The sequence below is a fragment of the Hyla sarda genome, chromosome 9 (genome assembly GCF_029499605.1).
Source record: "Hyla sarda isolate aHylSar1 chromosome 9, aHylSar1.hap1, whole genome shotgun sequence".
NCBI classification, from domain to species: domain Eukaryota; kingdom Metazoa; phylum Chordata; class Amphibia; order Anura; family Hylidae; genus Hyla; species Hyla sarda.
In genome coordinates this window covers 13,780,140-13,800,738 of record NC_079197.1, presented here as the reverse complement: position 1 = coordinate 13,800,738, position 20,599 = coordinate 13,780,140, and the positions used below count along the sequence as shown (strand labels likewise).

Genomic DNA, 20,599 nt, shown 5'->3' with positions numbered 1-20,599 from the left:
GATTCATTGCATGAGTTAGTGTTTCCCAACAAGGGTGCCTCCAGCTGTTGTAAAACTACAACTCCCAGCATGCCCGGACAGCCTACGGCTGTCCGGGCATGCTGGGGGTTGTAGTTTTGCAACAGCTGGAGGCACCCTGGTTGGGAAACACTGGCCTAAGTGGCAGATTAGGATTTGTCATCCCTTCTTGAACCTCACCTGTCTATGTGTTGAGTGCTCCTGTCCAGAGCTGGGCGATGTGGCTCGACTGTGATCAGAATGACGGGGGTGACCCGAATCCCGGCTGCCGTATCGGTCACATGAGTAAAAGCGCTGTTTCTCTGATGAAGATGGAGGCTGTTGTTTTCGTTCCTGGGACCTTCCTCTTTCTTGCCTCCGCTCTCTAGGTGCAGACTCTGTAACCGTGAACCACAAGGCCTGATGTTACCTCTGACAAGGCATAGAAATCGCATATACACAGGGACACAGAAGACAGAGAACGTCATATTCTCTATCATTTGTGACTTATGTCCCCCAACTACATAGTCATTACTGACAGCTTTTACTGTACGAGTCTGTATACAGGGGGTATTATTGTGTCAGCTGGGGGTGCAGGACTCACAGGCTTTCTATATGAGTAGTCGGGGATGCAGGACTCACAGGCTTTCTATATGAGTAGTCGGGGATGTAGGACTCACAGGCTTTCTATATTAGTAGTCGGGGATGTAGGACTCACAGGCTTTCTATATGAGTAGTCAGGGATGTAGGACTCACAGGCTTTTTATATTAGTAGTCGGGGATGCAGGACTCACAGGCTTTCTATATGAGTAGTCAGGGATGCAGGACTCACAGGCTTTCTATATGAGTAGTCATGGATGTAGGACTCACAGGCTTTCTATATGAGTAGTCAGGGATGTAGGACTCACAGGCTTTCTACATGAGTAGTCGGGGATGTAGGACTCACAGGCTTTCTATATTAGTAGTCGGGGATGCAGGACTCACAGGCTTTCTATATGAGTAGTCAGGGATGCAGGACTCACAGGCTTTCTATATGAGTAGTCAGGGATGTAGGACTCACAGGCTTTCTATATGAGTAGTCGGGATGCAGGACTCACAGGCTTTCTATATGAGTAGTCGGGGATGCAGGACTCACAGGCTTTCCATATTAGTAGTTGGGGATGTAGGACTCACAGTCTTTCTATATGAGTAGTCAGGGATGCAGGACTCACAGGCTTTCTATATGAGTAGTCAGGGATGCAGGACTCACAGGCTTTCTATATGAGTAGTCGGGATGCAGGACTCACAGGCTTTCTACATGAGTAGTCGGGGATGCAGGACTCACAGGCTTTCTATATGAGTAGTCAGGGATGTAGGACTCACAGGCTTTCTATATGAGTAGTCGAGATGCAGGACTCACAGGCTTTCTATATGAGTAGTCGGGGATGCAGGACTCACAGGCTTTCCATATTAGTAGTTGGGGATGTAGGACTCACAGTCTTTCTATATGAGTAGTCAGGGATGCAGGACTCACAGTCTTTCTATATGAGTAGTCGGGGATGCAGGACTCACAGTCTTTCTATATGAGTAGTCGGGGATGCAGGACTCACAGGCTTTCTACATGAGTAGTCGGGGATGCAGGACTCACAGTCTTTCTATATGAGTAGTCGGGGATGCAGGAATCACAGTCTTTCTATATGAGTAGTCAGGGATGTAGGACTCACAGGCTTTCTATATGAGTAGTCGGGAATGCAGGAATCACAGGCTTTCTTTATGAGTATTTTGGGGGGTCATTGTTTCAGGACTCACAGTCTCTGCGTTTTGGTAACAGGTACATGAATATAGTAAATGAAATTCTAGAAAATTCTCTGTGCCCAATCTTCCCCTCTATCCTATGCTGCTCTCAGATAGAAGACCTGACATAACTAGGTTAATTACAACGTCATCATTAACTATATCAGATCCATCACCCATAACACATCAGGAGACCATCATACATTACCTATGTCCTCATTCGGTGGAGATCTCTCTGTTGACTGTTGCTTTCTATCCTTACGCCGGTGACATCGATGGTGGTGCTGGTGGCCGCGCTCATGGGGCACCCTCTCTAAGGAATACTCATACAGCTGAGGACGTTGCGTGGGAGCCAGGGTGGAAACCGAGCGTTTCATGGGGCTACTATCAGTAATAGGCTGGAATAAGAAAGCCGATATCGCTATTAACTTCATATGTTACAAACAATAGCAAACCACAACAATCTGACCTTACCTATCTCCGAACACTGTATTTTACATAAATTAAAGGGGTACTCCGCTGTCCCAGAGTTTGGAGCATTTTGTTCTGAACGCTGGGTGCGGGTAGCGGGTGGCATGATGTCATGGACACTCCCCCTCGTGGCCTAACACCATGCCCACTCAATGCAAGTCTAAAGGGGCAAAGTACCCCTTTAAAGGGGTACTCCACTGGAAAACATTTTTTGTTAAATCAACTGGTGCCAGAAAGTTAAACAGATTTATAAATTACTTCAATTAAAAAATCATAATCCTTCCAGTACTTATCAGCTGCTGTATAATCCACAGGAATTTATTTTCTTTTTGAATTTTCTTTCTGTCTGACCACAGCGCTCTCTGCAGACACCTCTGTCCATTTTAGGAACTGTCCAGAGTTGGAGCAAATCCCCATAGAAAACCTCTCCTGCTCTGGACAGTTCTTAAAATGGACAGAGGTGTCAGCAGAGAGCACTGTGCTCAGACAAAAAGGAAATTCAAAAAGAAAATTACTTCCTGTGGATCACAACAGCAGCTTACAAGTACTGGAAGGATTAAGATTTTTTAACTTTCTGGCACCAGTTGATTTAAAAAATGTTTTTTTTCCAGTGGAGTACCCCTTTAAGGCTTTGATAAGACAAAGTAAAGACAGTACAGACTGGTTGTATTGACTCTCACATGTTTTATTTGTCTTATTTCTTTATTTATTCTTTATTTATTTTATTCTTTATTTATTTATTTATTTATTCTTTATTTATTCTTTATTTCTCTTTGTGAGAATCTACCCAGAATCCTCCCATTACACTGCACATAACCAACGCATTGTATACGGACGCCAGACTAGCTCTCTCCTGTCATCTAGTGGGCAAAAGTGATTTTTTTTTATACCATAACCCAAGTTGTGCGTTGTGCGCATCTCTAAAGCAGTAGGTCTAAGTGTATACTGTAAATATCCCTAAAAATACTGTTTAGCTCAATCACCTCAAACGGTCTTTCAAGTAAGTGGTTCATTGTGAAACAGTATTGTTTGACTGCTTAAAATTGGGCTGATCATATTTTTAGATTTCGAGACCGTTACGTCTTTTTTTCTTTCTTTTTCCCATATTTTTAAACAAAATGGGACAAAATTGACAATTCAGATTTTTTTCTGCATCAGCGGCCTCTGGTCACTGTTCTTAGGGTGACCATGGCTCGTGCTGCCTGATCTTAAAGTACTTGTGATGTTGCACCCCAAGGAGCGGAGTCGGACCCTGGCCTGGACCCTGGAGCCAGCACTGTGACAGTAACTAAATTACCGCAGTAGGTCCCGCCCCAGGACTGGAGGAGCAATGAAGCAGCGGTGCAGTAGAACTGGGCCGCTGGGGGCAATATGTCTGTGGGGGCCGACCTATCTACTACTATATAAGGGGGCATAGAGGAGAGGGGGGCCTACACCTATTTGGGGGCACAGAGGGGGCCTATAACTATATACAGGGACCTTTTCTGCAAGTATTGATCAACTGTAATTTAAAGGGGTACTCCGCTGCTAGACATCTTATCCCCTACCCAAAGGATAGGGGATAAGATGTCTGATCACTGGGGTCCTGCTGCTGGGGCCCCCCACAATCTCCTACAGCACCCGGCATTCTAAACAAACGCTGGGTTCCTGCAGCAGTGGTCGTGATGTCTCGGCCACGCCCCCTCATTACATAATGCCACGCCCCCTACATTCATGTCTATGGGAGGGGGCGTGTCGGCAGACACGCCCCCTCCCATAGACATGAATGGAGGGGACGTGGCATGACGGCACCAGGGGGCATGGCCGTGACGTCACAATCACGGCCTCCGGCTCCCAGCGTTTTGAACAAAATGTTCAGAACACTAGAGCACCAGAGTACCCATTTAAAAAAAGTTTTTTTTTTGGTGAAAGACTGGTAAAATGGGGGGTAGGGGTTAAAAGGAGATAAAAGGGTGTTTTTTAAATATTTAAATTATTTTTTTTTTTTTACTTCCAACTACAGAATCTTAACACTAAATATAATATTTTCCTACTAGCTATCATTCACAGGAAACAAAATAGGGAACATTACATAACCCTGTCCCATTTTTGCTTTCCCATAATCCCCAGGATATATGTCATCCTACAGTCCTTATACTGATCACACACATCAATGCCAGGAAGATGCATGTAAAGCACACAGACTTGTTTCCATAGATATCCGAAGTTCAAAGTGAATCTGTCTTTAGACTCAATATTTGCCTCATGTCAATGGAATTCATCATTCTTGGAAGGAAACAGATTCCCATAAACCCCACTGTTGTTTTTAACATATTGTCATCTAGATCCTTAATTTTTTTTAAAAAACAAAAACACCGAAAAACATGATGACGCCCATGTAATCCCAGGTACAATAGTCATGTACATAGATTATTTACAAAGGAAATCGCGTGCTTAGTGTACATTGTGAGGATGACATTTCTGACATTCCAAAGCTAACGTCGGCTTGTGGTAACTATAGGAGTTTACCTGCACCCTGCGGAGGATTATCATATTGGGTTTGAGTTTCCCAAGAAGCCCAAGGCCACCTAAAGTGCCCATGATCTGCTATTGCACCATTTTATTTTATATTCAGCCATTATCTATGGGATGATTCCAATCGATAATGGTGGATAATACTTGCATCCAGGCTCCTCCTTAGATCAAGGTGACGCACAACATCTTGACATGCCGGCGTATGTCGTAGGAGCTGAAGAAGAGCCCGGGAGACAGGAGGGGGAAGTGTGAATAGGAAAACTTTTTCTTGTCTGTTACAGGGTCTATACATACAGTCATGGCAGTAAATGTTGGCACCCCTGCCATTTTTCAAGAAAATGAAGTATTTCTCACAGAAAAGGATTGCTGTAACACATGTTTTGCTATACACAGGTTTATTCCCTTTGTGTGTATTGGAACTAAACCAAAAAAGGGAGGAAAAAAAAGCAAATTGAACATAATGTCACCAAACTCCAAAAATGGGCTGGACAAAATTATTGACACCCTTACCTTAATATTTGGTTGCACACTCTTTGGAAAAAATAACTGAAATCCGTAGCTTCCTATAACCATCAATAAGCTTCTTACACCTCTCAGCCGGAATGTTGGACCACTCTTCCTTTGTAAACTGCTCCAGGTCTCTCTTATTGGAAGGCGCCTTTTCCCAACAGTAATTTTAAGATCTCTCCACAGGCGATCAATGGGATTTAGATCTGGACTCATTGCTGCCCCTTCAGAACTCTCCATTGCTTTGTTGCCATCCATTTCTTTTGACGTATGTTTGGGGTCATTGTCCTGCTGGAAGTCCCAAGATCTCGAACGCAAGCCCAGCTTTCTGACACTGAGCTGTACAGTGCGACCCAAAATCCGTTGGTAATCCTCAGATTTCATGATGTCTTGTACACATTCAAGGCCCCCAGTGCCAGAGGCAGCAAAACAACCCAAAACATCATTGACCTCCACCATATTTCACTGTAGGTTCTGTGTTCTTTTCTTTGTAGGCCTCATTCCGTTTTCGGTAAACAGTAGAATGATTTGCTTTACCAAAAAGCTCTATCTTGGTCTCATCTGTCCACAAGACATTTTCCCAGAAGGATTTTTGCTTACTCAAGTTCCTTTTGGCAAAATGTCGTCTTGCTTTTTTCTGTCTCTGTGTCAGCAGTGGGGTCCTCCTGGGTCTCCTCCATAGTGGGGTCCTCCTGGGTCTCCCCCATATCGTTTCATTTCATTTAAAAGTTGATGGATAGTTTGTGCTGACACTGATGCTCCCTGAGCCTGCAGGACAGCTTTAATATCTTTGGAACTTGTTTGGGGCTGCTTATCCACCATCCGGACCTTTCATTAATTTTTCTCTTCCATCCACGCCCAGGGAGATTAGCTACAGTGCCATGGGTTGCAAACTTCTTGATAATGTTGCGCACTGTGGACAAAGACAAATCTAGATCTCTGGAGATGGACATGTGACCTTGAGATTGTTGATATTTTTCCACAATTTTGGTTCTCAAGTCCTCAGACAGTTCTCTTCTCCTCTTTCTGTTGTCCATGCTTAGTGTGGCACAGACACACAATGCAAAGACTAAGTGAACTTCTCTCCTTTTATCTGCTTTCAGGTGTGATTTTTATATTGCCCACACCTGTTACTTGCCCCAGGTGAGTTTAAAGGAGCATCACATGCTTGAAACAATCTTATTTTTCCACAATTTTGAAAGGGTACCAATAATTTTGTCCAGACCATTTTTGGAGTTTGGTGACATTATGTCCAATTTGCTTTTTTCCCTCCTTTTTTGGTTTAGTTCTAATACACACAAAGGGAATAAACATGTGTATAGCAAAACATGTGTTACTGCAATCCTTTTCTGTGAGAAATACTTCATTTTCTTTAAAACTTTCAGGGGTGCCAACATTTACGGCCATGACTGTAGATATATCTATTTAGAGGTCTGGTCTGGGGTCTGACATCATTTAGGATTCTGGTCTGGAGTCTGAAATAATTTTGGTGGCCTGGGGTCAGCATTTATTCAGGAGTCTGACAGGGCATCTTAGTTTATATAGAGTTCTAAAGTCTCGATAATTTAGAGGTTTGGTGTCAAGTCTAAATTTGTATTCCTATAGATGCTGCAGAACTAAATGATGTATTCATTTGGAGAAGCCATCAAGGCAGTCTGGGCCAGATGGAGAAGAAACTAATAAAGAACTTCTACAATACTCTTCTGTTTTACTAGATACTTACAGTCTTCACGAGATATTCTTAATGGACCATCTTTTTTTAAGAACTCTGTGTTGTTCTCTTCCTCTGTGAGAACATAGTTAAGCCTCTGTGGTAATCCACTCTCCTTGACTAGGTTGGCATTGACCCTCTCTTGCACTAAAACCTTTGGGGACTTTATAAAGGTGGGCATACACATGTAATAACTGCCGGTTGGGCATCGGTGGCCCCGCCAGTGGCTGACTTTGGTACAAGGTTTATGGGCACTTTAAAGCTTTTCAGAGGAGTTGAGAGGATGTTCCACCTGGCCCACTGCTAAGATGATGATAACTTGTGACCATGTTTTAGTGATATTCAGGACTGGTGCAAGGATTTTTGCCAACCTAGGCGAAAGCTAATATTGCCGCCTCTTGACCCCGCCCACTGGCTCCGCCCTTTGACATGCCCCACCTTACTACTGGGGTGGCACACTGTAGCAAACCTCCTTTTCATGGGGCGTATGTATGGAGGCACGCGCAATGTCAGGACCTGCCTGTCTGGCCTCGGAGGTGGCACTGCGCTCCTTCAGGAGGCTAAAGAATGCAGATTATTATGGTACCGGGGGTGGGGGGGAGGGGTTGAGATGGTGGTGCTGGCTGGGTGGGTGCTTCGGATGCTGGCTACTAACTTTCTTGCAGTGGGCAGAGTGGCGCCCCCATCAAGAGGGTGCTCTAGGCGGCTGCCTATTTTGCCTTTAGGCAGAACCGGCCCTGGTGATATTAGTCAGAAATGGCTGTAAATCATTGGTTTATAGATAAGAGCGATATCATTTAGACACTTATTTGGTACAGTCACCATGAAACCACAATGATAAATGCTGAGTAAATGAACCAGACATCTGACAGCCAATGCCGAATGGAACATATTGACCAGACAATGCACACAGCTCTATCTGAATGGTGCTGAGACACCAGCAAAGCAATACAGGCACAGGTCATGTGAAAGAATAAGGCTACATACGGGCAGGTAACCGTTCCGGGGGGAAGGAGCGCGGCTCCTCGGCTGATGAGAGACAAACAGGTGAAGCGGTTTCAAACGGCATCACGGAGACCAGCGGCAGACAGCGTGGTGGGAGGAAGGGCAGACCGGGAAGGGCAGGAGAAAGGAGGAAAGTTAGGTCATAAAGGCGGGATAGAGGAGGAGGGGAGGACAGAACCACAGAAGCAGTACAAAGAGCAGAGACAAAACACAGGTGAGGTGAGAATGGGGTGACAATGGGGACGGGGAATGGTACAAAAAAGGAAAAGATACAAGTCAGAGACAAATATTATGAGTAACATTCATTATTAAGCACAGTGTGTTCCCTATATCGGGAATGCTGACATTAACCATAATGGGCAAATCATGATATGAAGTGTTAGGAGGTGTCCCACCAAGGCAACCACAGAAGAAATGCGGCTGATCGTGTAGTCTACCACCTGTTAAAGAGAACCTGTCACCAAACTAAACTTTAATATATTGTTCCTTATGTAATTATAAGACACTTTGCTATTTACTTGCTGTTACAATTCTCAACCTTTTATATGTTTTTAATGTGATTGAAAAAATGACCACTAGGTGGCTCTGTTCTGTTGCCTGCCACAAGTCAAACAGTTAGTTTGGTCTCCTCTTAGCCTGGCAGGAGACCAAACTCAGGAAGTGCGTGTGGGGCATGGCGAGACCCAGATCTTGCAGACTTCAGTGACGTGGCACCTGCTGGGGAATGCCCACTTTCTCCTTACAGGAGCTCACACAATGTAGGCACGGGGAAAGGTATGATACACAGCTTTTTAAAGCTCGGAAAACATTTTTAAGGGCAGGAGGATTGTTAGGAGCAGTTATTGAATATACAGTAATCTGAGTTAGTTTAGAAAATATGGTTTGATGACAGGTGCTCTTTAACAAAAATGTACTAATTAGGCTGGTGGTCTCAAACTTTGGCCCTCCAGATGTTGCAAAACTTCAACTCTCAGCATTGCCAGACAGCCTTTGGCTGTGTGGGCATGCTGGGAGCTGAAGTTTTGCAACATCTGCAGGGCCACAGCTTTAGACCACTGAGTTAAGCTAAATTCACACTGCCACTGTGCTCTATCCAGTTTTGGGTCCAGAATGGGTCGGAGCACAACTGACACCACCAGGTCCTGACGGATCCCATTGACTTGAATAGGGTCCGTCAGGGATCCAGAATGTTATGGAAGCTGAGCGGAGAATTATTATTATTTTTTCCTCCACTCAACTCCCATTGTTCCCACAGACCAGCTCAATTTAACGAAGCACAACAGCAGTGTGAGCGAGCCCTTAAAAGGGTTGTCCAGACCTTTTCTCCTGCTCAATCATGGGGGCGTGAGGAGACAACACTGCACACCCATATGACCCAACCAAGTATCGAGCCACATGTTCTGGTACTTAAAGAAGGAGATCTCCAGTGCTGAAAAACATATCCCCTATCTCAGATTAGGTAGGAGAGAAGAGTGCTGGACAATCCTTTAAAGGGGTACTCCAGTGGAGAGCAATATTTTTTTTTTTAAATCAATTGCTGCCAGAAAGTTAAACAGATTTGTAAATTACTTCTATTTAAAAATCTTATTCCTTCCAGTACTTATCAGCTGCTGTATGCTCCACAGGAAGTTCTTTTCTTTTTGAATTTCCTTTCTATCTGACCACAGTGCTCTCTGCTGACACCTCTGTCCGTGTCAGGAACTGTCCAGAGTAGGAACAATTCCCCATAGCAAACCTCTCCTGCTCTGGACAGTTCCTGACATGGACAGAGGTGTCAGCAGAGAGCACTGTGGTCAGACAGAAAAAAAAATCCAAAAGAAAAGAACTTCCCGTGGATCATACAGCAGCTAATAAGTATTGGAAGGAACAAGATTTTTAAATAGAAATAATTTATAAATCTGTTTTACTTTTTAGCACCAGTTGATTAAAAAAAGAAACTCCACTGGAGTACCCCTTTTAGGCTTAGATGGGGAAATGAAGCATTGTGTAATGGAACTGAAATCAGCTGATTCTCAATGCAATTGGCAAAACAGGTCTAACAGAGCACGAGGCACCCCATAGCTAATCTTCCTAATATATGGAGGAACTCCCCCCTCTCTATCAACTTAGAATTCCCAAATATGGTATTTAAAGAAAAAGAAAATTATAAACTGGACAATTCCTTTAAGTATTTAAAACCATATGGACAGCACAGGCATCATTGACATAAGATGCATACAGATCACATGTTGTTTGGCTTACATGAGCGTCCGCAGCTAGACGGGGCATGGACACTGCTCGTCCCTGGGTCTCTAGCCCAGTTGGATGATCACCATTAGTAAGACTTTGGACAATTTCTTTCATCTCTACAGCCTGTAAAAAAACAACATTTGGAGTCAGTATTGGTTATGACCAGTGTAGCCCTTTACACAAGTCAGTGTCAAATGCAATAAAAGAGAAAGACGTGCCTGTTTGCCTTGTCGCTGGGGTGGAATCTCTTCCGAGTGGCCTCTCTGAAATGAAATACTCCGAGGGGTAGAGAAGGGATCCGGTGCTGGCTGCGTTACCCATGATATTGACTCCCGCATCCCACTGTCCTGATTGACCCTGCATGACAAGATAGGTGAAAAGGCTATTGTGTTTGTAGCCACACAGCTCACAATAGGTTGTTAATGTACCAGATGTTCTATGCAGAGACTAGAGATGAGCGAACTTACAGTAAATTTGATTCGTCACGAACTTCTCGGCTCGGCAGTTGATGACTTTTCCTGCATATATTAGTTCAGCTTATAGGTGCTCCGGTGGGCTGGAAAAGGTGGATACAGTCCTAGGAAAGACTCTCCTAGGAATGTATCCACCCTTTCCAGCCCACCGGAGCACCTGAAAGCTGAACTAATTTATGCAGGAAAAGTTATCAACTGCCGAGCCGAGAAGTTCGTGACGAATCGAATTTACTGTAAGTTCGCTCATCTCTAGCAGAGACCACTGGTGAATATAGACAGGAGCTGTATAAATCAGAATTTGGACAGCTCCCTAAACTTAAAGCTAAAATTAAAGAACCACTCCAGGCCAATGTCTTACGTTTTTTTTCTGCCTCTGAATAAGCCTACAGTAGTGTATCCCAACCATGATGCCTCCAGCTGTTGCAAAACTACAACTCCCAGCATGCCCGGACAGCCATAGGTCTACAGGCCGAAGCACCAGTCATGGCTTTGACCAATCAGAAGAAAGACCAATCAGCTGTCACTTCTAGAGGACACTGCTTCAAGCGGAACTCCACAGGATAGGGTATAAGTAGCTGATTATGGTGGGTCCGATCGCTGGGACCCCTAGCGATCTTCGCGACGAGACCCATTGCTCAGTGAGGAGCGCGTGCTGCAGACGGCATACGCTCCATTCGATTCTATGCCGAAAAGACCCGAGTACGGCACTCGGGCATCATTGGAGCTCCCATGAAAATGAATGGAGTGCGCGCGCTGTCTACCAGTAGATGACACGCACTCTTCACTAAAAAGGTGGAGCCTCCTATTTAAATTCAATCATTTTTATGTATGTCTCTTTAAATTAAAATCATTAGCAAAGCACGTCGGAGGCCGAACTGCCTCAAGAAAATTGGGACATCGATCAGGCGCAGACTTCTTGGACATCAGTAGGTAAAAAGGTATTTATTCAAGGAAAATGCAACGCACAATACAAGCGTTTCAAGCCCGTTCCGGGCTTGAAACGCTTGTATTGTGCGTTGCATTTTCCTTGAATAAATACCTTTTTACCTACTGATGAATTTCTTTGCCTAAATTAAAATCATGGTACTTACACTACTCCTCCATTGTTCAGAGACGTGGAGCTCTTCTGCTTTTGGATCTTGGTATCACCGAGCTGACTGGGAATATTCTGGTCCATCGTTGGTTTCAGAGGCTGGAAAAGGGAGACGGTTCCTGTCTGTAACATATAACATTGTGAGTACGAACTGACCATGCAGAGGATCGGTAGCATGCGAATCTCATTTCTGTAGTTTGGGAAAGAAATTTTCAGCACAATTAATGATCAAAGCAGTTGGTTTAGTCTCATGCTATAGTAATATATATATATTACTAGACTACAATGTACGATGATACCCAGATATTAATAAAGCTGGCCATATGTGTGAGGTCATGGTTGGAGAAAATGTCTCATTTTGTCCATCCATCGTCGGTAAATAACAACTAAATTGGAGACAATCTTATGCCTGCCACACCAGCTAAAACAGGTAAGCAGAAGGCACACACATGTATCTTTACTACTATCTTATAATAGCCTATTCTGCACTTTATAACCAGGTAGTGCTATTTCTTTAAAGGAATTTATTTGATGCAGTCCCTAAAAAGATCACAGAATTGTCAACTTAAAGAGGTACTCTGGGGAACTAAACCCATAGCCCATCCTTTCCCTCTCACCAACCTATTTGTCTAAATATTATTCATTAGCTATATACAGCTAATTCTCTCTCTTTTAGTTGTCGCTTACATGCATAAAGTGAGGGAATCATCCAGCCATCCTCTGTGTCTCTGACCAAATCCCTCTCTGAAAGCAGCCCCCATTCTCCTGAGAGACACAGACCATGTGGTTTCTGCCCTGCACTGATGAGTCATTCTCCCTTCAGTGCTAAGATCTGGGAGGTGTGTGCAGCTTCAGCCAATAACACACTTAAATTCTCTCTGCTGCTCAGAACAGGAGGGTGGGTGCTGCTCTCAGAGAGTGAGGTGGATGGCAGAGCAGAGCTGCAATGATTCCTGGGAAATGTAGTATCTATAAGGAATGAGGACAAATAATATCACGCAGCCAAAGAAGACCACAGGGGGCACAGGAGCCATGCATATCAGGCAGGATCATTTACAGGGAACATATCCAGGTAGTGTGGTGGCTTTGAAGCTTTTTTTTATATATATATATATATATATATATATATATATATGTATACTTTCCTGGAGTACCCCTTTAATTCTGGAGGGCAACAAAATGAATGACCCAGTTCATCTCCTACCTGGGATAAGACCCCTTGCTGCTGGTGAGATTGGTCTCGGTTGTTCTTGTTTTGCTTGTAGAAGTCAAAGATCATTAGAGCTGCATAAACCTTCCCAACGGTTACTTCATCGGCTGTGAGACAAGTAATGAACAGTAAAAGTGACATCTGGTTTGAAATTTCCAAATATATTTTAAGCTAATACAAAGAGTTCCCTCGTTTAAATGGGAAAATATATTAAAAATATTTTCTATGTTGTACATCTCGGCAAAGCATTAACCTTTCTAATATACATTATAAAAAAAAAATTTATTTCCTTTTTATAGAAATCATGGCTTATAGAACAGACCACTAGGGGTCCCCATACCATCCAGAACATAATCCTGTCCAGCTGCAGCATTATCTTTGTCCCAGATGAAGCACAGGGAGAACAAAGTCCAGTAAGTGAGGGCAGAAGTAGCCCGCCTCTGTGCTCACTCCTGTCCTGTCTATTTAACTCCTGTCTGAAAACAGTGAGGAGGGGGGGTTACAGAGCAGCCTGCAGTGATTGGATGAAGAGACCCAGCACAGCAGACTCAGGGAGGAAGTGAATGCATGGTGAGTGAGGGTGGGCTCGGTGATTGCCTCGGACTTGCCTCTTCCTGAGCAGTGGATGTCAGAATGAGTGAGCAGCAGAACAGAATGATTTGTGAGCCAAATACAGAATCTATAGAAGAATGATTATTTTTCTGTGGTATGACAGGTACGCTTCAAACCCTCTTCTACCACCCAGAATGGAAAGTGGCTGCAAAGAAGCCAACATGTCTGTGCATATTTTGTATGGGGACGTTACTAGAACTGCTGCAAAATTTCTGTCCTGATTTGTGGACGAAAAATCTGGAATACAGCAGCAGCAAAGTGGAGGAATTTTGTACAAACCAACATGCTGCAGTTCAGTGTAGAAGACAGAATACTCACAAATCTGTATGGGGAGAAAAAAAGAGAGACCAGAGAGGGCGCCTCGTGTGATACCGTTGGGTGGTTGAGGGAAAAGGAAGGGAAGTAGGTGCGGGGCTTGCAGGCCCCTTAGGTAGTAACTGCTCACCTTAGAGCAAGTATTAAACTTGCATATCAACCCAATGCACGGGTTACAAAATAGCCGGAGCCGCTGCTGAGCCTGAGGTTACAGGTGAGGTAAAAACCGTCTCCTGGAGAGAGTAGGTGATCATAAAAGAGCAAAAAAGACCTCGCAAATGGCGCTGCTGGTCCCGTGGAGATGTAGGAATAAACCAAAATCCAAGTTGGAATATTGTAAAAGCTTGTGGATTTTATTGCAAATGAATAAAACCAATAAAAGCAATAGCAATAAAAGAGTGATACAAGTTAAGATTACGCGTTTCGGGGGAGCCACCCCCTTCTTCAGATCAGTATCTGAAGAAGGGGGTGGCTCCCCCGAAACGCGTAATCTTAACTTGTATCACTCTTTTATTGCTATTGCTTTTATTGGTTTTATTCATTTGCAATAAAATCCACAAGCTTTTACAATATTCCAACTTGGATTTTGGTTTATTCCTACATCTCCACGGAACCAGCAGCGCCATTTGCGAGGTCTTTTTTGCTCTTTTATGATCAGAATACTCACAAAGGCTTGTTCATACGGCATATTGAAAAGGCAGAGAAAAGGCTTCAGAACCTTGCAGACTCTAAAATTTGTGAGAATTTTTAGGTGGATTTACATGCGAATTTTGACGCAGATGTTAATGCGCCCATTGATTCAATTGAGAATCCATGCAAAAACATGCAAAAAAAATTGTGCTAAAACATCTGCAATATGGTTTTTGTTTTTTGAATAATTTTTAATTTTTTTTTTAGATTTCTTGCAAAACAACATTAAAGGGGTACTCCGCCCCTAGACATCTTATCCCCTATCCAAAGGATATGGGATAAGATGTCAGATCACGGGGGTCCCGCCGCTGGGGACCCCCGGGATTTAGCCACTTCCGGAACCGCTGGAGGTCCTCAGGCTGAGTCTAGAGATGAGCGAACTTACAGTAAATTCGATTCGTCACGAACTTTTCGGCTCGGCAGTTGATGACTTTTCCTGCATAAATTAGTTTAGCTTTCCGGTGCTCCGGTGGGCTGGAAAAGGTGGATACAGTCCTAGGAGACTCTTTCCTAGGAATGTATCCACCTTTTCCAGCCCACCGGAGCACCTGAAGGCTGAACTAATTTACGCAGGATAAGTTATCAACTGCCGAGCCGAGAAGTTCGTGACGAATCGAGTTTACTGTAAGTTCGCTCATCTCTAGCTGAGTCCATCTCGACCACGAGGACGGAGCATAGTGACGTCACGGCTCCGCCCCCGTGTGACGTCACGCTCCGCCCCCTCAATGCAAGTCTATTGGAGGGGCGTGACAGCTGTCACGCCCCTCCAATAGACTTGCATTGAGGGGGCGGAGCGTTATGTCACACGGAGGCGGAGCCGTGACGTCACTATGCTACGTCCCCGTGATCGCCAGTAATCAGACCCGGAGCAAACACGCTCCGGGAACTGATTCTAACGGGGTGTGCGGCGTGGAAGATCACGGGGGTCTCCAGTGGCGGGACCCCCGCGATCAGGCATCTTATCCCCTATCCTTTGGATATGGGATAAGATGTCTTAGTGCCGGAGTACCCCTTTAATTTGATTGTGGAAATCAGTGCAAATTCCACATCCAAATCATTTCGGATTTTATCCATGTGAACACGCCCTTACCAATCCCCTGATGTTTCCATGTCAACGCTGGTTTCTGTAGACCTGGTCTCCAGTGGTGTCGTGTCTTGTCACACATGAGGAGTCATCACTGGAGTTCAGGTCTACAGGGACCAATGAGGAACGTGGGAAGAAAAAAAGTATTTATTTATTTAATTATTTATTTATTTATTTATTTCATTATTTATTTATTTATTTCATTATTTCATTATTTATTTATTTATTTATTTAATTAATATATTTATTTATTTAATTATTCATGTATTTTTTGCATTCATTGTGTGCATTTTTATTTTTATAAAATATGAAACGTTAAAAAAATATAATGGAAAAGAAAGAAGGAAAGAAGCGTCTTACGTTTATGAGGAGGTACGAGTAAATCTAGGGTTTTCTGTGAGAGGTTAGGCCACACGGATGTAATTTCCTTCCGAAGTTCCGCGTCACTTTCGTGTTGTTTTAGTCCCCCTATAAAAAAAAAATGTTAATCAAATATTTTGAACACTTATACATAGGAAGACCTGGGTCAATAGTTGAAGAACATTCTACCGGGGTTTTATGTCAGTAAAGATGAAGCCCCTATGACAGCCTATAAAAAACGGATGGCAGACAAGCTCTGAACTTACGCTTACACTTTAAAGGGGTACTCCGCTGCTCAGCGTTTGGAACATACTGTTCCGAATGCTGGAGCTGGGAGCTTGTGACGTCATAGCCCCACCCCCTCATGACGTCACGCCCCGCCCCCTCAATGCAAGTCTATGGGAGGGGGCGTGATGGCTGTCACGCCCCCTCCCATAGACTTGCATTGAGGGGGCGGGGCTATGACGTCACGAGCTCCCGGTACCCCTTTAAGGCTATGTTCACACAGCAAAATTTCCAAGCAGAATTCCATGGGAATATTCTACTCCAAAATTCCGTTGCAGCAGGGTCCCATTTATCTCAATGGGATTCTGCTACACCGCGCACAAGGCGGAATTTCCGCAGCAGATGTTTCTGCAGCGGAAATCGCAATTTCAGCATCTGAAAAAAGAATGACCTGTTCAATGTTTCTGTGGATTCTGTTCGGAGATGCATTGCTGTCTATGGAAATGGCGTATTTCCCAGTGGTCCTAGTGCTGCCCAATCAAGCAACTGTGTGGATATTCCCTCTATTTTCGGCCATGTGAACATGACCTAAAACGGTTTTTCCAACAGAAAAAACTTGAAAAACTACAACTCCCAGCATGTTCAGAAACTCTGTTTATTCTTCTTCTTATTAAAGGGGTACTCCACTGGAAAACCATTTTTTTTTTATTTTTAAATCAACTGGTGCCCGAAAGTTTAACAGATTTGTAAATGACTTCTATTAAAAAAATCTTAATCTTTCAAGTACTTATCAGCTGCTGTTATGATCCACAGGAAGTTCTTTTCTTTTTGAATTTCCCTTCTGCCTGACCACAGTGCTCTCTGCTGACACCTCTGTCCATTTTAGGAACTGTCCAGATTAGAAGCAAATTCCCATAGAAATCTATCCTGCTCTGGACAGTTCCTAAAATAGACAGAGGTGTCAGCAGAGAGCACTGTGGTCAGGCAGAAAGTAAATAAAAAAAGAACTTCCTGTGGATCATAACAGCAGCTGATAAGTATTGGAAGGATAATTTTTTTCTTTAATAGAAGTAATTTACAAATCTGTTTAACTTTCTGACACCAGTCGATTTAAAAAAAAAAAGTTTTCCAGGGGAGTACCCCTTTAAAGGAGTAGTGCAGTGGAACAAAACTTATCCCCTATCCTTTGGAGAGTTATAGATCGTGAGGGGGGGTCCGACCACTGGGTCCCCCGCAATCTACTGAACGGAGCCCCTGGCAGTCTGCTGCAGGAAGCCACGGCTGACACGCCCCCTCTATGTATCTCTATGGGATGCATGGAAGGGGCGTGTCGGCCACCGCTCCCTGTGGGAGTTGGCACGCCCCCTTCCAGCAGACTGCCGGGCCCCGTTCAGGAGATCGTGGGGGGTTCCAGTGGTCGGACCCCCCGCAATCTATACCTTATCCCTTATCCTTCACACAACAAAATATTTGCAGAATGTCTGCCTTGAAAACACGGGCGGACATTCCACAAATAGCGGGCGCCGGCAGAATGTGCTGGTGGAAATGACGCCAATGAATTCCCAAGCAGATTCCGCCGGAATCCGGATTTCCACGACAGATGTTTTCATCCAATTCTGCTGCAACAGAATTTCGGAGCTGAATTTTTCCGCTGGATTCATCTTGAAGATTCCCTGTGAACATGGCCTTTAGACTACATAGGAGCTGTATACATGAATTGGTAGGATTTGTTTTTTAGATGTTTATTATACATTTTCTTCATTTTATTATCTGCCCCAAGTAAAAATTCTCAAGAGGTCCATCACAGAACTCACCCGTAGCCAGTTTTATGTCCAGCGCTGTTCGGATTAAAGCCATCAAAGTGGATGTAAAGTGCACGGTGAGGTCTGTATCAGAGATGGGCATATTCATCCGGACAAGCCGCTGCAGAAAAACTCACACCGTCATTTGACCGCCACGGCTAAGCCGTATACAAACCGTGCAATAACCATGGTGCACAGGAAGAAGTCAGCGCTTCTCAACCAGCCATGAAAACATACTCATTTCTATTAAAAATTCCCAAAACATTTAAAAAGATATATCTATATCTCTACTTATATGAGAAGAATCATGAGCACTTAAAGGGGTACTCCGGTGAAAATTATTATTTTTTAAATCAACTGGTGGCAGAACATTAAACAGATTTGTAAATTACTTCTATTTTTAAAATCTTAAAGAGTACCTATCATGATCTAAACTCTCCCTAATCCCCCCTCCCCATCTGTTCCTGACTCTCACTGACACTATCCCTGTGTTTCTTTTCATTCAAAACCCCCTCTTTCTGCCTGGTTTATTGTCCTCTTGGCTGCTCATTCAGCTGTCCTAGTGTGAGAGAGGAAGTGGGTGTGGCCCATCAAAGAGGCTGTGAACACAGCAGCCTGCAGCTCTGAATCTTCTACTCTCTGTTTACAAATGTATGTGCAGAGAGAAGGAAGATCGGAGCTCAGATAGTAAAATCAATGAGGGCATGCAGTACGGCAGAGTCAGGAGTATGCCCTGCTGTGCTATGAGCACAGTGCTGGCTCCTGTCTGTCTGATTCACAGGCAGGGAGCAGTGCTGAGCTTGTCTGTGTCCTGGCTGAAGTCTGAGATTTAGAACTCCAGCATGAGTCTGAAATCTATAAAAAAAAAAGGCTTGTGACCAGGACTGGTAGGGAGACCCCTAGTGGTCATTTTTTCAAAGTGGAAAATTAAATAGAAAGAAGCATATTTTTTTAATAACATGCTATTGGAAAGTTATTCTGCATACATTAATCTATAATATATCAAAAGTTTTTTTTGATGAAAGGTACCCTTTAATCCTTCCAGTACTTATCAGATGCTATAGGCTCCTGAGGAAGTTTTTCTTTTAATATTTATTTTCAATCTCACCACAGTGCTCTCTACTAACACCTCTGTCCATGTCAGGAACTGTCCAGAGCAGGATAGATTTGCTATAGGGATTTGCTCCTGCTCTGGACAGTTCCTGAAATGGACAGAGGTGTCAGTAGAGAGCACTGAGTTCAGACAGAAAATATTAAAAAGAAAATAACTTCCTGTGGAGCATACAGCAGCTGATAAGTACTGGAAGGATTAAGATTTTTAAATAGATGCAATTTACAAATCTGTTTAACGTTCTGGCAGCAGTTGATTTAAAAAAAAAAAAATGTTTTTCACCAGAGTACCCCTTTAAGGACACAATAATCATAAATTCAATAGAAAAATTCTAAAGTGGTTGAGTGTCACTGACTTGACCGATACTGAGCACGGTAAAGTAGATATCTCGGCATGCACCTTGAAAGGATATATTGGAAAAGAAAGATAAGTAAAGCAAGCAGCCATCCAAAACTTGACAGTTCCCACCGGTTCTGTCTTCAGCCTTTGCCTTTTTGTCTGATAAACACCATTCGATCATGTAGAACCAAGAATATCTTGGTAGGGGGGAGCATACTGTATATGAGAGTGCCTTAAGGGAACAATCAAGTTCTAGATGGAAACATTGACAATTAGGCCCAACTTACTGAGAACAGATGAAATGGTTTGTGTATTGGGCCACCAAACCTGTAGCTGCGTAACATTTGCTTGTCCTATAAGAGCCTTCACTTAGTGAACTATCTTAGTGACTGTCTTGGGCCAGGATAATCAGAGGTGGGACAGAAGGGGTAGATCGAAATTTATCATTTTGACTTCCTATAGACTACACCCTGTGGTCACTAGATAGACCCCCCTCTAGTCCATTAAAACTTGACCCTTATTAAATATGCTTCACACATACATTTATTGTTAAAGGAGATCTGCGGTGTATAACACTCATACCCTATCTGCAGGATCGCGGGGGGTCCGAACACTGGGACCCTCCGCGATCTCCTGTACGGGGTCCAGGCATTGCCGCGGCTGTGCATGGCTAATTCGCGTGTCGTCGACCTCACTGAGGTCGACGACACGCGCATTAGCCGTGCACAGCCTGGGCAATGCCTGCACATCATACAGGATACAGGAGATCGCGGGGGTGCCAGTGTTCGGACCCCCCCCCCCCCCCCCCCCCCCCCGCAATCAGACATTTTTGATGCAATTGTCTGTACCAAATCCAAAAAGTGGATCCAGCAGGAAGAAGTATAAGTCTTTCATTTATATTGTCCATTCCTTTTTCATTTACTCCTGGCTTTGGCTCGAAAAAATTACATAAAAATTTTACCTTTCTTATTTATTTTTCTGTGGCTGTTACCTGCAATACTCCTGAAGAAGCTGTGTTTATCTGCAAAACATGCTGGGCAGGTGTTACCGAAAGAGTTGTTTAGTTTTTAATTTATCG

At 43.8% G+C, this 20,599-nt stretch overlaps 1 protein-coding gene across 9 annotated transcripts in view; it reads right to left on the bottom strand.

Moving 5' to 3' along the window:
- Positions 1 to 20,599, bottom strand: part of CACNA1B (calcium voltage-gated channel subunit alpha1 B) — a 324,413-nt gene that overhangs the window by 10,087 nt on the left and 293,727 nt on the right. For 5 of the 9 annotated variants that reach the window (XM_056539457.1, XM_056539461.1, XM_056539456.1 and 2 more), the window contains 9 exons: positions 18,084 to 18,192; positions 16,045 to 16,152; positions 12,978 to 13,090; positions 11,772 to 11,896; positions 10,426 to 10,564; positions 10,220 to 10,330; positions 7,961 to 8,002; positions 1,979 to 2,168; positions 199 to 395 (listed from right to left, as the gene is read on the bottom strand). In XM_056539457.1, the coding sequence (XP_056395432.1) occupies positions 199 to 395; positions 1,979 to 2,168; positions 7,961 to 8,002; positions 10,220 to 10,330; positions 10,426 to 10,564; positions 11,772 to 11,896; positions 12,978 to 13,090; positions 16,045 to 16,152; positions 18,084 to 18,192 (1,134 nt within the window). Of the gene's footprint in view, positions 1 to 198; positions 396 to 1,978; positions 2,169 to 7,960; positions 8,003 to 10,219; positions 10,331 to 10,425; positions 10,565 to 11,771; positions 11,897 to 12,977; positions 13,091 to 16,044; positions 16,153 to 18,083; positions 18,193 to 20,599 lie in introns of those variants that run through there. The other 4 variants (XM_056539458.1, XM_056539460.1, XR_008847789.1 and 1 more) reach the window with 4 other exon arrangements.